General features: G+C 32.2%; 3 protein-coding genes and 1 long non-coding RNA gene across 4 annotated transcripts; 3 read left to right on the forward strand and 1 right to left on the reverse strand.

The window, feature by feature from the left end:
- The first annotated feature begins 334 nt into the window (after positions 1-334).
- LOC100651205 (arginine/serine-rich coiled-coil protein 2) lies at positions 335-5,109 on the forward strand. Its single transcript, XM_003397222.4, has 5 exons — positions 335-542; positions 1,512-1,592; positions 2,943-3,055; positions 3,242-3,938; positions 4,374-5,109. Exons 1-5 carry the CDS (start codon positions 480-482, stop codon positions 4,668-4,670), a joined length of 1,251 nt encoding a protein of 416 aa, XP_003397270.1. The 5' UTR covers positions 335-479; the 3' UTR covers positions 4,671-5,109.
- A 787-nt stretch (positions 5,110-5,896) lies between these two features.
- On the forward strand, positions 5,897-8,566 carry LOC100651604 (cyclin-dependent kinase 1). Its single transcript, XM_003397226.4, has 4 exons — positions 5,897-6,235; positions 6,614-6,909; positions 7,123-7,442; positions 7,520-8,566. Exons 1-4 carry the CDS (start codon positions 6,199-6,201, stop codon positions 7,761-7,763), a joined length of 897 nt encoding a protein of 298 aa, XP_003397274.1. The 5' UTR covers positions 5,897-6,198; the 3' UTR covers positions 7,764-8,566.
- Positions 6,885-7,679, reverse strand: LOC125385561. The gene is made up of 2 exons (XR_007224976.1): positions 7,538-7,679; positions 6,885-7,372 (listed from the first exon to the last, which is right to left on the reverse strand). It is a non-coding gene; the product is annotated as an uncharacterized LOC125385561 (long non-coding RNA).
- Positions 8,567-9,037: 471 nt separating the features above from the next.
- Positions 9,038-13,151, forward strand: LOC100651882 (apolipoprotein D). The gene is made up of 5 exons (XM_012311099.3): positions 9,038-9,185; positions 10,304-10,423; positions 10,505-10,631; positions 11,263-11,358; positions 12,112-13,151. The coding sequence occupies exons 2-5, from the start codon at positions 10,304-10,306 to the stop codon at positions 12,579-12,581; spliced, it is 813 nt and encodes a 270-aa protein (XP_012166489.1). The 5' UTR covers positions 9,038-9,185; the 3' UTR covers positions 12,582-13,151.
- Positions 13,152-13,574: the final 423 nt, after the last annotated feature.

The following is a 13,574-nucleotide window of genomic DNA, read 5'->3' on the forward strand; positions in this document are numbered from 1 at the left end:
TTTATTTTTTACCACGAATAAAAATTGTCACTTTTGTTTATCTTTCGTAATTGTTATAATAGAATGTATTTTTGATCCAATGGAAATGTATATAACATTATGACATATATAATATAATACATAGATACAGCAATATATATATATATATATACACACACACACACACACATAAACAGCAGTAGTTAAATGTAATGACGCAATATTGAATCAGTTGGCTACTAATTGGTAAAAAATTGTATGAAGATTTTTAAGTTCACGCCTAATTTTCCCGCTAGTCCTGCATTTCCTGTATCTCTCTTCTTCCATATCCGTCTCAGTAACCTCATTCGATGGAGGTGCTATGAAAGCATAATACACGCTTGTTAAACATTCTCTTTCGACTCTCGACCAATGGCGTTTCTGCGCAAGGCAGCCTAGGATCGACGCGTCGCGATAGTCGTAACAATTTCGGAAAGTTCGTGCCTCGTTTTCACGCCATTATGGATTCGTTAGCGAATTACGCTAGTGACGGAGACAATAGTAACAATTCGGAAGATCCAAAGGTGAGTGTGTACTTGTTGATAAAATATCAGTTTATTTTACGATTATTTCACTGATGGCGTATTTTCACCTAGGCATCCATGACGCTTAAGAAACTTTTCGTATACATACACGACATGGCTTCTAGGATAGGTTCTTAAGTCAATGTATAATTTGTTAATCATTAATCCTGCGATGGTACACCAATGTTTTTCATTTCAGCCAAATTTTCTACGTAAATGGATGCATAGTGATTTATTTTATCAGGTCGTCACTGCGTTCTAAGAAATTTTTACACTGATATACGTATATAACGTAGACATGTATGGTAAGAAAATATAAATTGCTGGAAAAATTCAAGTCAATAAAATGAGAAATTTAATTGATATGTTGAATGATGTAATGAAACGATTTCCGCGGGAAAAATATATGTATAGTGGTTCCTTGTTTAATCATGTCATATTTGATTTAAATATTTTATATAATTCAAATATATTATATTTTGATAATGTATGAATTAGTAGAACGTTCAATAATTACTTTAACAACTGGAGATGAACTGATTGTTTTGTATTGTTCTTCAAAGATTAATATAAATAGCATATTGTTATGTGGATTATACCAAGATAATTTATAAAAATCATTAAAGCTATTTGGTAAAATTGCTGTTATATAAAATGTTTCTTTAAGTATTTACTAACTATATATATATATTTTATATGATTTACTTAAGCTTATAAAGAAATATATTTACTTATATTACGAATTATATATGATCACTATATCCATCTCTTTAATTGCAAATTTATTGAATATTGTTAATTTTGAGTTATTAATTTATGAATTAAGAATGTGAAAGTTTCAGTTGATATTCTTATAGATATTCATTATGGGAGTATTACTAGTCTAATATTAATTAATGTCTGTAATTTATGAAATATTTGTTCCTTGTAAATTATTTGAAAGTTTATCTTGAATATTGTGTTTTAAAGATACCATATGGGATGCATGGTGATACCAATAAAAGGGCCAGTGACGTTAACTACGATCCAGTACAAATGGACATGAGTGAGGTACAGTGGAATTGAATGTTTGCAAATGTTTGTTTGTGATAATAAGTACAAAATGTTACAACAATTACTAGGAAGATGTGGTATCTTTATGGGGGCTGTACATATGTATAGGGTCATGCCTGATATATATATAAAAAAATGGTTCAATACTTGGTTTCTAGAGGTCATGTCAAAACCATGTAAATAAAATATAATTTCACAATAGCACTCCTATTGCACCTGTATTCTGTATTAAACATTCAAAGGAAATTAAAAAGCCTTGCATTAAAATTAGCAAAAAAATTGTTTCATAGTGGTTTTGTATGAACTGAAACAATTGTGATTAATTATTTCTTATAAAAATACTAATGAAGGATATAAGACGATATATATAATATAATGATAATCTTTTTATTATGACGTTTTTTTGGACTTAATATCAGTATAGTGAAATCATATGATTTACATTATATCACTATGATACAATGCACTCTTACCCTTCATTATTTTTACATCATCTTTTAATATGCTATAACAATATTACCAAAACACAATTCATGATGTACAAAATTCTGAGAAGTTTAAGACATGACCTTAAAGCCTGATTTACCGTGTGGCAGAAACAATGAGGGTAGAGATTGAGATATTTAAAATTTAAATAATAAGTAAATGGGAATGGTGCCATTTCGTGAGAAAATATTAACACGTAGCTCTGTTGGTAATACATGATACAATATCTACGCACCTCGGCAAGGTCTATGCTGTGTGAGGGTCTTTCAAGACTACCCCAAGTCCTATTCAGAAGACAGAGGTGAGTAGAGGAAGCTGGAAGAAGGTAACACTAATAAAAAATCAACCATCAAAGAAACCACATGTACAAACATATTCGGGTAATATAAGTACCTGCTAATGCAGATAAATATGAAGGGCCCTCATATTCCTTTTATTCTGTTCATCTACCAGAAATTTGACTGGAAAAAGTTTACAGTGAATAAAGATTTCTATGTTATTTTCGTGAAAGTTGTTTTAAGAGTGCTCTCTGTTTTTAAATACCAAAAGTATTAGGATGTAGTAATTTTTACCTGGTAATTATAACTGTTGCAAAACTCAATTTTTACATACACTGAAATTTTGTGAATTATTTTTCGTAAATTTTACAATTTAAAGGAATAAACTTACAGTTTAGAAAACTAGAGAAATTATACTACAAAATTACAGTAAGCGAAAAATTGATTTTTGCCAAACTGTGAGGGTACTAAGAGAATGTTTGATTTATACTTATAGTTCTTGCAATGTAAATTGAGATTTATGTTTCGCTTAATAGAATATGTGAAAGGTGTATAGTAACATGGACAATTTTTATTTCTTTAGGAAAGCAACAACAACAATTCGTCCAGGGAATCTAGTAGTGAAAGGGCACATAGTCCAGCTGCACAATCAAAAACAGACTCATCCCGAACATTACCTTCCCCCTCAGACCAGAGGTAAGCTGGTTTGTTTATATGCGTATTCTCAACTCTAAACTTAAATTAATGAAATTCTTTGAACTTTATAAGAGACAAAAAACAAACAAACTTGCAACATACATTACCACCATAATGTTTGCCTTACATACAGAATAATAATACGAATCTGTGTGGTATACCCTGCAGAACGTAATCGTTTTACAGGCGATCTGATCATGAGAATCACACAGCAAATTCGAAAGACGAGCACAAACGAGGAGATAAATCTGACCGTAATAGACATATGAGCGATAAGGGGCGTCGGCCGTCGTACGATGATAGAAGACAACGAGAAAGCAGCCACAGGGATAGAGACATAAAGAAAAGTCGTGACGATGATAGAAAATCTCGTGACGATGATAAAAAGAAGGAAAAGAGTTCTTTGGGATCGAGTAAGGACGAGAAGAGTGACGACAAGGAAAAGAGTGACAAAGATCATCACTATCGCGACGATCGAAGAGATCGAAACCGGGATAGAAGCGACAGAGATAGACGCAGGGACAGGGACAGAGATCGAGATCGAGATCGAGATCGCCGGCATTCTAGAGACGACAGATCAAAAGATCGGTATCGGGACGATCGATTCGGGAATTATCATAAGGAAAAAGATCGCACGAGATCGAGATCTAGATCGAGAGACCGGGCTCCGCCGCCTTTCAGGACGATGAGCTATAGGGAAGAAAAAGGCAGAAATAAATTAGCTCAATTAGAGAAGTTAGGAATTGAACTTAAAGCACCGGAAGGTGATACTGCTACGCCCGGTGTTCAAAACGAACAGAATTATTATAATCCATTAGCCACGGCAACGCAAGGAAAGTACGCGGAACAGATACAGAAGAGGAAACTGTTATGGGCAAATAAGGTAATCATTGATGATTTTTTAAATCGATCTTATATGAAGACCACAGGGAAAAGGGAAAATAAGTCATATTTTTTGGTTTTCATATGAGAGCAACTTTAAAATACAATATTTTGTCAACCAATCGTATATTATCAAAATTGTTTTCTTGTTAAATTGGGTCCTCTTGAAATTGATTTCAGATAATATTGAAAATATTAAGCGTATTATTAGTTTTCTCATAAAATTTCACGGATTTGTCATCTGTTGCTAAAGAAACCTTATATTATCTTTGGATCGAATAGATGGTTTCGTTTTTAACTATGTTGTAACAAAGTACACTTTTCTGTACACTAATACAACCAAATACACCAATAAACAAAATTATACTTATATTTTTCCGTTGTGATCATCATATTGAAATATAATTTTTTTAATTTAATGAAATATTATTTACAGTCAAAACAAGACGAAGGTAAAACATCTACAGCAGCTTCTACTGCAAACACTTGGGTGGGAACAACATTCACTCATGACCAAGATGGGAAAGTAACGGCGAAATTTAAACGATTGATGGGCATTAAAGATGATTTGCCGACTACTCCGGCAGCGGGTGCTAAACCAGATATACTGAAGAAGCAGGAAGAAATGTTTAATAATATGGAACAACAGTATGAGGTAGCACGTGCTACAACACACACGCAGCGTGGTGTTGGACTTGGTTATGCAACTGGTGGTTATCAATTCCCCCGATAGAGTGGAGAACCGTTTTTGAACTGTGAGTTTAGGATTGATAACACCCAACATAGGTGCAACTGAATTTTTTGCCTGTTGATTTTGACAATTTCATCAGGTTGATTCTGAAACAGTTTTTTATTTTGAAGTCGTTCTAAATAGAAAATATAGAAAATAATTGCAAAGCTTATAAGATAAAACATCCGAGCAATCTTGTTGTAGTTGTGTAATTATATTGTAAACATTGAAGAAAGAAAAATAAATTTGTTAAGGATCTGGATGAGGAAAGTACTCTGTACTTTCGACTTGATGATGATTATTTTTTATTTTTTGTTCATGAAAAAGCGGGAAAACTGCAGTCCTGTTATGCTACGAATGCGCTTGCAACACCAATTTATATAATTTCCCATTGTACCTATATGCTATATGTACAAATATATAAGAGGTGTATTGACATAAATCATGTTTTTTCTCTTTTCTTAAAATAAACATTAAATGACTTTAAGAATCTTTTCTTTTTAATAACTGAAGTCATAAATTAGATCCGAAGAAGTCAATTTAACGCAGATCGTTATCATAAACCATACGTGACTGCACTAAATGATGCCGATTAGGTTACACACTATGAATAAAAATCAAGCTTCTTATCTTCCTTTAACACGTTGATTGCCACGGGGATCGTCGGTGACCCACGTTACTAAATTTTTTTATAGTGTGAGTAACAACTTTTTGACAATGTGATTGACTTGAAAAAAATGCACAAATATAATATAATATTTCGTAAAAATTTAAATTTTATGTTGTAGTATATTTCAATATATCGTGACTTCCAGGCTGAAATGTATAAAATTCGTGTGACGAAAATTATTTAATCTATCAAAACCTTCAAGAGTCATAAAAATTTGAAAGATTCAGGATTCTAAAATTCTAAGTATTGGATTTTAATTTCGAATCTCAAATTTTCATAATATTGAAATTCTTCGAATCGCTTCAATATTTAGATCCGAAAAACTTCATTGAAATTCAATATTGTTAAGTCATTCATTTAAAATATAATGTTTCGTGATTCTAATTTTAGACTGTGGATTTTTATGCATTTATGGGAAAATTTAAAGGTGCAAAGATGTACAAAATGCACATAATATGCAAAAATATATATAAGAAATATTATCTCCATTCCTTTAGTTATGTTAATAAAAATATGAAATTGCTTAAAGATCTGCAGTTTAATAATTACGATTTTTACTCGGATAGGGGAAAAACGCGGGCTTAGAAGCAACAGCTGGCAACCGCTCTACTTCCATGAGCGCGTTACTATTGCAACTTGTGACGTATCTATGCCAGGATTGGCCAGAGCAATGCCGACTTGTCACGAACCATACCGAACATTGCACATTCAAACGTATATATCATGGCGTACCGATGTTTGAATTTAATCGTTACGTGACGGTATACGTGGAAAGTTTCTGATACATATTCAAGTTATATTAGATATTAACGTTTAAAAGAATATATCTGTCAGCGTCCTATTTAATAACCAGCATCTATCATGGAGAATTTCGTGAAAATTGAAAAGATCGGTGAAGGTAAATGGTTTTGAATAGTACTTTGTAAATTGGGCTTCTCTAACTAATTTTTTGCTCAAGAATTCTTTTTATTCGTTATCCAAAAATATTTCGTCTAATTCTATGTGAAAATGTAGACAACTAGTCCTTAATGTAATTTATATTGTAATTGATTATTGAGTTTGCAAATTTTGGACTCGTGTTTCATATCAAGATTTAATAACCTTTTAATAAAGATAAATATCTTAAAAGTTGTAGTTATTAAGATATCTAATCGAGTTGTAAAGTAATTGCTTATGAGTATATTTTTTATATTTTGTTTTTGTAATGTAAGTTATGATTTTCGTTGTTTTATGTGAAAATGAAAGAGTAGTGTTACAGCAAACAAAATTTTTTTAGGTACATATGGAGTAGTGTACAAGGGAAAGCATAAGAAAACTGGAGAGATCGTAGCAATGAAAAAGATTCGTTTAGAAAGCGATGATGAAGGAATACCATCCACAGCGATTCGTGAGATCTCTTTGCTCAAAGAATTGCCACATCCCAACATTGTCAGATTAATGGATGTTTTGATGGAAGAGACCAGATTATATTTAATTTTCGAATATCTTACTATGGATTTGAAGAAATATATGGATACTTTGGGTACTGGAAAGTTAATGGAGCCAAAAATGGTTAAATCCTATTTATTTCAGGTATTCAATATATTCCTAATATATAAAATAAAATCTCCATTACATAGGCTATATCATGATTTAAGGCAAGTCATATTTAATATTAATCATATTAAGTCAAATAGCTTTGTTAATATAATCAAGTGATAGATAGATCATGGACTTATATGGATTAATAAATGTTATATAATACTTTTGTAGAAATGGAAATAAGTTTTTAATTTGTTTTTATAGATTACACGTGCTATTCTTTTCTGTCACAAGCGCAGAATATTGCATCGTGACTTAAAGCCACAAAATTTATTAATTGACAAATCAGGATTGATTAAGGTAGCAGATTTTGGTCTTGGGAGAGCCTTTGGCATACCAGTCAGAGTATATACACATGAAGTAGTCACCTTATGGTACAGAGCTCCAGAAATCCTTCTTGGTACTAATAGATATTCATGTGCCATTGATATTTGGAGTATAGGTTGTATATTTGCTGAAATGGCAACAAAAAAACCATTATTTCAAGGAGATAGTGAAATTGATCAGTTGTTTAGAATATTTCGGTATGTTGAGTATGCATGTTAGTAGCATGTTCGGTTGCTATTTAATAGAATATAAATTAATAACAGATATTTTGCAGGATATTGAGGACACCTACCGAAGAGATATGGCCTGGCGTAACACAATTGTCAGATTATAAAGCTACATTTCCAAATTGGATAACAAACAATTTGGAATCACAAGTTAAAACATTAGACGCAGACGGTCTTGATCTGCTACAAATGATGCTTATCTATGATCCTGTGCATAGAATATCGGCACGTGCTATTCTGAAACACTCTTACTTCAACGATTTAGATATGTCGAAAATACCATCGCTATAATATCAAAGACTGATACAAATGGATGGAATATATCCTACACAGATACTATAACGTTTTAATTGTGTGACTGCATAGAGAATATGTCTCAGGGTATATTGAAATGTTAATTTATTCGTACGTATGAACGCATTTAACACTTTTTTATGACTTCACTCATTATTTCACATTATGGAAAATTTATGTAACGAACTTTTGTTTTGCTATGATGTATTCGAACAATATCACAAATTTTTAATAGATGTTATAATAAATCATTGTATACTCAAGCAAAAAATATTGTGTAGGAGATTAATGTTTGAATGAGTCATTTTTGCTGTATAAAAGTTGTGTAACGTTATTGATGAAGCTGTGTGGTGATATTATTGTATATTCTTAGGATTCACCTTAGATTTTTCTTCTTCACTTATTACTTATTCACTTCATCCAAAGTATCGTGCGTTCACAAGTGTTCTTAAATATCATTGCATTATATATTGAATAAGAAAATTATTTTTCTCAATTCAGAGTAAGCATTGTAAGTATTCTAAGGAAGATAGCACACTAGGTTATAGCAATTCAGTTGAGAATATATCACTGTTGCCATATTATATGTATCACTGAGAAATTCACACGCTTATTAAGAAAATGTGTCATTTGTACTTTTATTTTGAAATAAATGACGACATCCTATTAAATGTATTGTTCTAAACGTGAAATTTCAGGATTTATATTTTATTGTAAGCGTGATTTTTCAGTTTTCTTTTATTTCATAATGTAAATTAAGTTACGTTATTATACAGAGAAATAAAAAGAATAAAACTGTACGTGATGTTTGCAATTCCTAGAACGACTAACTTGATTTAGTTACGAACAAAGATGACTCATCGCGAGCAGCGGTATAGCGAAATTATGTGGCACCCGCGTCTTTTTCTAATGGACGTAAACAAACTGGTTTTTGTGAGAAAAGATACGTATAAGATTTAGAAAATTCTATCTCTTATTTTGTATGTAATACATCATCAAACAATAACCTATTATTAAAATAAATATAAATTTAACATCATAGGATATTGCATATTTATGATGTTTTATATTTAAAAAAAAGATATCGATTCTGTTGTTTTCACTTTTCTATAAAAATGATACAGTGTAGTTATAAAATAATGATTCAGAATGTTCAAAGATGGTTTAATTATATTATGTTCTGTGCTAATTCTGTTAATAGTTCAACATTGTAGTATAATGGAAAAGAAAAAAAAAGATTTACGGAAGGCAACAAAAGAAATCGATGTACTTCTACAGATTCTTTAGAAACAACGTGTTTAATCCGTTCAAAGTATGCGTGACCCATAATTGGATTGAGAGTGGGGAATGTCTCATAAAATCCTCCACTGAAGCTACTGTTTACAGTACCAGCTCAGAACTTGACAACGTCACCTAACAGTGAGTATGCTCGTTTAATTTAACATATTAAACGCGTTACGTTTTACATCAGTAGGTACATTGTACTTGCATTTATCTTTGCGTTTGCAATTTAAATACGCCATAAATGGTAGTCCCCACTTGAGTAGATATATTTAAACAGGATTCATATTTTCATATGCTCCGGAATACTCTATTATAGTATTTGCTATAGTAATTTTTATTGATAAATTTTATTAAATACATTTAAAAAATGCTAACTTTTATTAAATACCTTGTAAGACATTTAAGATAGTTATAAAATGGTGTTAATTTAGTTTCTTTTCTTCATTCATGGAGAAATATCTCTGTGTTATGAATAGCATTAAGCGAATCCAGGTTTTTGGCTTGTTACTTTGTTATATAAATCTACAATTCTACAAACAAAGACTTGATGCCTGTCTATCTTGTCTTACGCTAATTAGTGCTGTAGTGGCGCGAAGTATATATATCGTTCTTCCTTCAACCGTGAATAATAAAAGAAACATGACTTTTCTCTTGTGATAAATAGTTTCTGGAACTGAGCCCTGAGGTCATCAAGGTTAATCTTAGTCTTTGCTCTTCGTGATTTTTTTTTGTCGCTATAGAAAATTCAAGCGTTACTGGACGTGCTATGGTTTTCGCTCTTTGTTTCAGGTTCAAGAGCCCTGATAATGAATCGTATTGTTAAATTATATACGATGAATAGATTTAAGTTTGTTTCTTTGTTTACTGTTGCAGCTGTCATTTATGACTTATTCTACGAAATGAGATATCTTTATACATTTATCTTAAAATAAAGATAAAAATAATTTTATATAAGTGAACTATATTGCTATAGGGAAATCATTGACTTTGTAAACTTGATCATTTGTTTGTCAGAGATTTTCCTGATACGTAGACAAATTTATTGATAATTGAAATTTAACACGATATATTTTTACTAAATCACTGACTCTGTAAATAAGGATAATTTGTTTCTCGGGGATTTTCCTGACATGTAGAAATATAGCTGATAATTAGAAGTGTTATTTGATAAAAATTAAAATTTTTAATAATAAGAAGGTCACTACTATAATCATCATTTCTGCTTTTTCTAATATAAAAATTTTCTTTCACAGATGAAGACCCTATTTTTTTTAACATTCCTACTGGGGTGTTTTATCCTGGCTAGGCCACACACATATCACATGGGGGCTTGCCCCATCGTGCCACCCATGTCGGGATTTCAAATGAACAAAGTACGTTAATTATATTTTCGTCTATGATAAATTTTCTTAACTTCATTCTGTCATATGTTTATAATAATCTAGCAAATTTAGTTTTTAGGTGTGTGGTACGTAATCCAGAAAACATCGACTGCTAGCAATTGCATCACTTACAACTATACTCGTGGAGAAGAACCGGGCGAATACGTCATAACGCAGGATTCTAATCACCCAATATTAGGTAAGAAGAAGAAAATCCAGGTGATCAATAAATTGAGGACCTCTCGCCTAAATATTATATATTTTTAATAGAATTAAAGAACCAAAGAAGAATTTAAGACATTGAATCTAAATATTTTTCATATTTAAAAAGTATAATATTATGATATTCTTGGGCATTAGCTGCGTCGTATGTACTTTTGCACCTTTAAATTTTCCATAAATGGAAATTAAAAATTAAATTAAATTTTTTCCATAAAAAATAAATAATATACATTCGCAGTCGAATGAAAACGAAGTGGTTAACGATAGAAAAAGCGTTTAGAATTTGAAGAAATCTAAAATTCAAAGAGGAACAATGAAAGGAGAAAATTCTGAAACAAGATTCGTAGAGACACAAAGGATAATAGAGATTGTAAAGGTGCATCTGACATTATGAACTATAGTAACAATAGTCAACGACGAAAAGGGCAAGATTTTCTCTTATAGATGACGTGGTCGCGTTGGGTGTGTATATATATTGTTGAAAGCTTTTGAATTAATAAAGAAGGTGAACGTCGGATCCCATCAGGACCCATAAAAGCATGTCAATAGGATAACTGTCTGGCAAGTGGGATGAATTATCCGTAATGAAGCGTCGTCTCTATGTACAGGTCTTACGCCATTGAAGCACGAGTATCATTACACCGGTGAATTGAGCGTTCCGGAACCGAGTACGCCGGCACGAATGATAGTTCGTTTTCCTCTTAGTAAGTATCATGATCATGTTCCATGAAATATATATATCTTCGTCGTTCCAGAAGGATTTCAGGAGAATCTGAGTCACGGTAAAGTAGTGCAATTGCTGGGTTCAATTTTATGGTTTTAGCCTTTGGTAACTTGATATGCGGTGTTAACTGATCTGAAATCGAGATTTTTATTGAATTTTTTTAGATTTGAATGTGTGAGATAAACTCTCTTATATATTCTTACGTTAAGAATTCTTTTAAATAAATAATGGGATAACAAGATATATACAATTAAATACGCAGGATATTGCGGCAATCGTGTCAACAATAGTCTGATTCTGTATAAAAAAACAAGTTAGAAATTTGGAATAAAATTGTTTCATACGACGCCTCGTTTCCAAGAAAGTCGAGTTCGAAAATTTGTCAAGTACTTGAATTTGACTAATTCCGGCTTGAACAGAAGTAAATAACCGACAAGAGGTTGTTCTATACGTGAAAATAAGTAAAAATCATGCGCGTGTATTAAATCTAATTGTCAACTAAAAATCTGTTTTCCTGAAAGCAAGACTTGTAGCACAATTGCCGAAACACCCTGTATATATCGGCATGGTACTACACTAAAGCTATATGTAAATAAAATATTATATACTATATGTGAAATGAAATATTATAGTATTACTTCATCAAACACCTCAGTGTTTGGCTCCACTATCAACTTCCCCCTAACGAATTGTCCAATTACTCATACTAACCAGCAATTTAACTTACTTAAAGGTGTAGCCGGAAGTGCGTCTCACGTAGTATTCGCTACAGATTACGTGAACTATGCTGGTATTTTTACATGCCAGAAGCTGACGTTCGCTCATCGTCAAAGTGCGACGATCCTCTCCAGGCACCGAGAACTAGACAAGAGCTACGTGGACGACATGCGCCAATTTTTGGCCCAGTCCGGTGTGGATCCTTTTGACTTGAGCATCATCTCTCAATCTGGATGTCCTCACGGCAACAATAGTCTGGACATCAACGTGGATCCGAATACTTTTACAGCTGAGAACCTTGGAAACGTGGTTCGTAAAGCTGGAGAAAAAATCGGCGATGGTGTCCAATGGGTGGCCAGTGCAGGAAGCAAAGTATACCATAAATTGTCCGGAAGTGAAGAGAAAAGTACTAGCAAACCTGAGGCGAACACCAGAGCAGCTATTACGAGGAATTACGAAACGAACGAAGTCGAATGGATTCCTTAGATTCTAGATTTAAGTTCATTCCAAATGCATAAATCTCGATGAGGATCAATGCTTTTCCTCCTTCTTTCTATACTCGTCCTTTTACTGTAGGGATATTCCTATGTTTTGCTTTAACTTTGTCTGCTGAAATTGTATGAGAGAATAATCGATCACAACAGCGTACGCTATAATTAGAAATAGACGCGAGTCGAGAACGAAAGACAATGTAACGAACAAAATGATATTTTTATTTTTTTAACGTGATTGAAATAAAATGAAGTCCTAACGCGAATAAATAAAGTTTTCACATATGTATTCCATAAAAAGCTACTATATTTAATATATAATTAACTATATACTTTAAGAAATATTTTTATAGTTTAAATCTTCCATACTTTGGCTTGATGTTTCGATTTTAAGCACACGTTATATTCATGCTTCATCTTTTTTAATCATTCTGATAAAAATATGATTTTTCATAAACATCCACAGTTTAGTTATGTGGCGCGAGAAAAAGTATGAAGATCTAGAACTACTCTTTGTATACATAAAGATATAAAAATATATAATAAAGACACAAAATATAAAAATTGATGGTTTCTGGATGGTTTTACAATTATGAGATGCGAGACGTTATTGAACTCAAACGTTGCAAGTAATACAAGAGAATAACAGAGAGATACAGAAATCTAGAATTACTGCGTCCATAACGAGTTTCCAATCGTTCTCAATTATTTCAATCCGTGTCGATATGCAGTCCTGTCGCGGATGTTTAAAGAAAAGAGAATCGCATTGGTCTCAATTGGTTTGCATTGAGGGGTATTAAAAGCGTAAAACGACTGCAAAATCTCTGACGGAAGGAAGAACGTCGCCAGCATATCCTGCGCCGCGGACAAATTAATCCGATCTATTTACAACAGACAGAGTTATATGTTGTACCGTTGCAAACAAGCGGCGTATCACGTGATTCAGAATCTCCCCCGTGTAATCTGGACCATTGGGATTGTATATGTA

Source organism: Bombus terrestris, chromosome 8 (assembly GCF_910591885.1).
Source record: "Bombus terrestris chromosome 8, iyBomTerr1.2, whole genome shotgun sequence".
Lineage (NCBI taxonomy): Eukaryota > Metazoa > Arthropoda > Insecta > Hymenoptera > Apidae > Bombus > Bombus terrestris.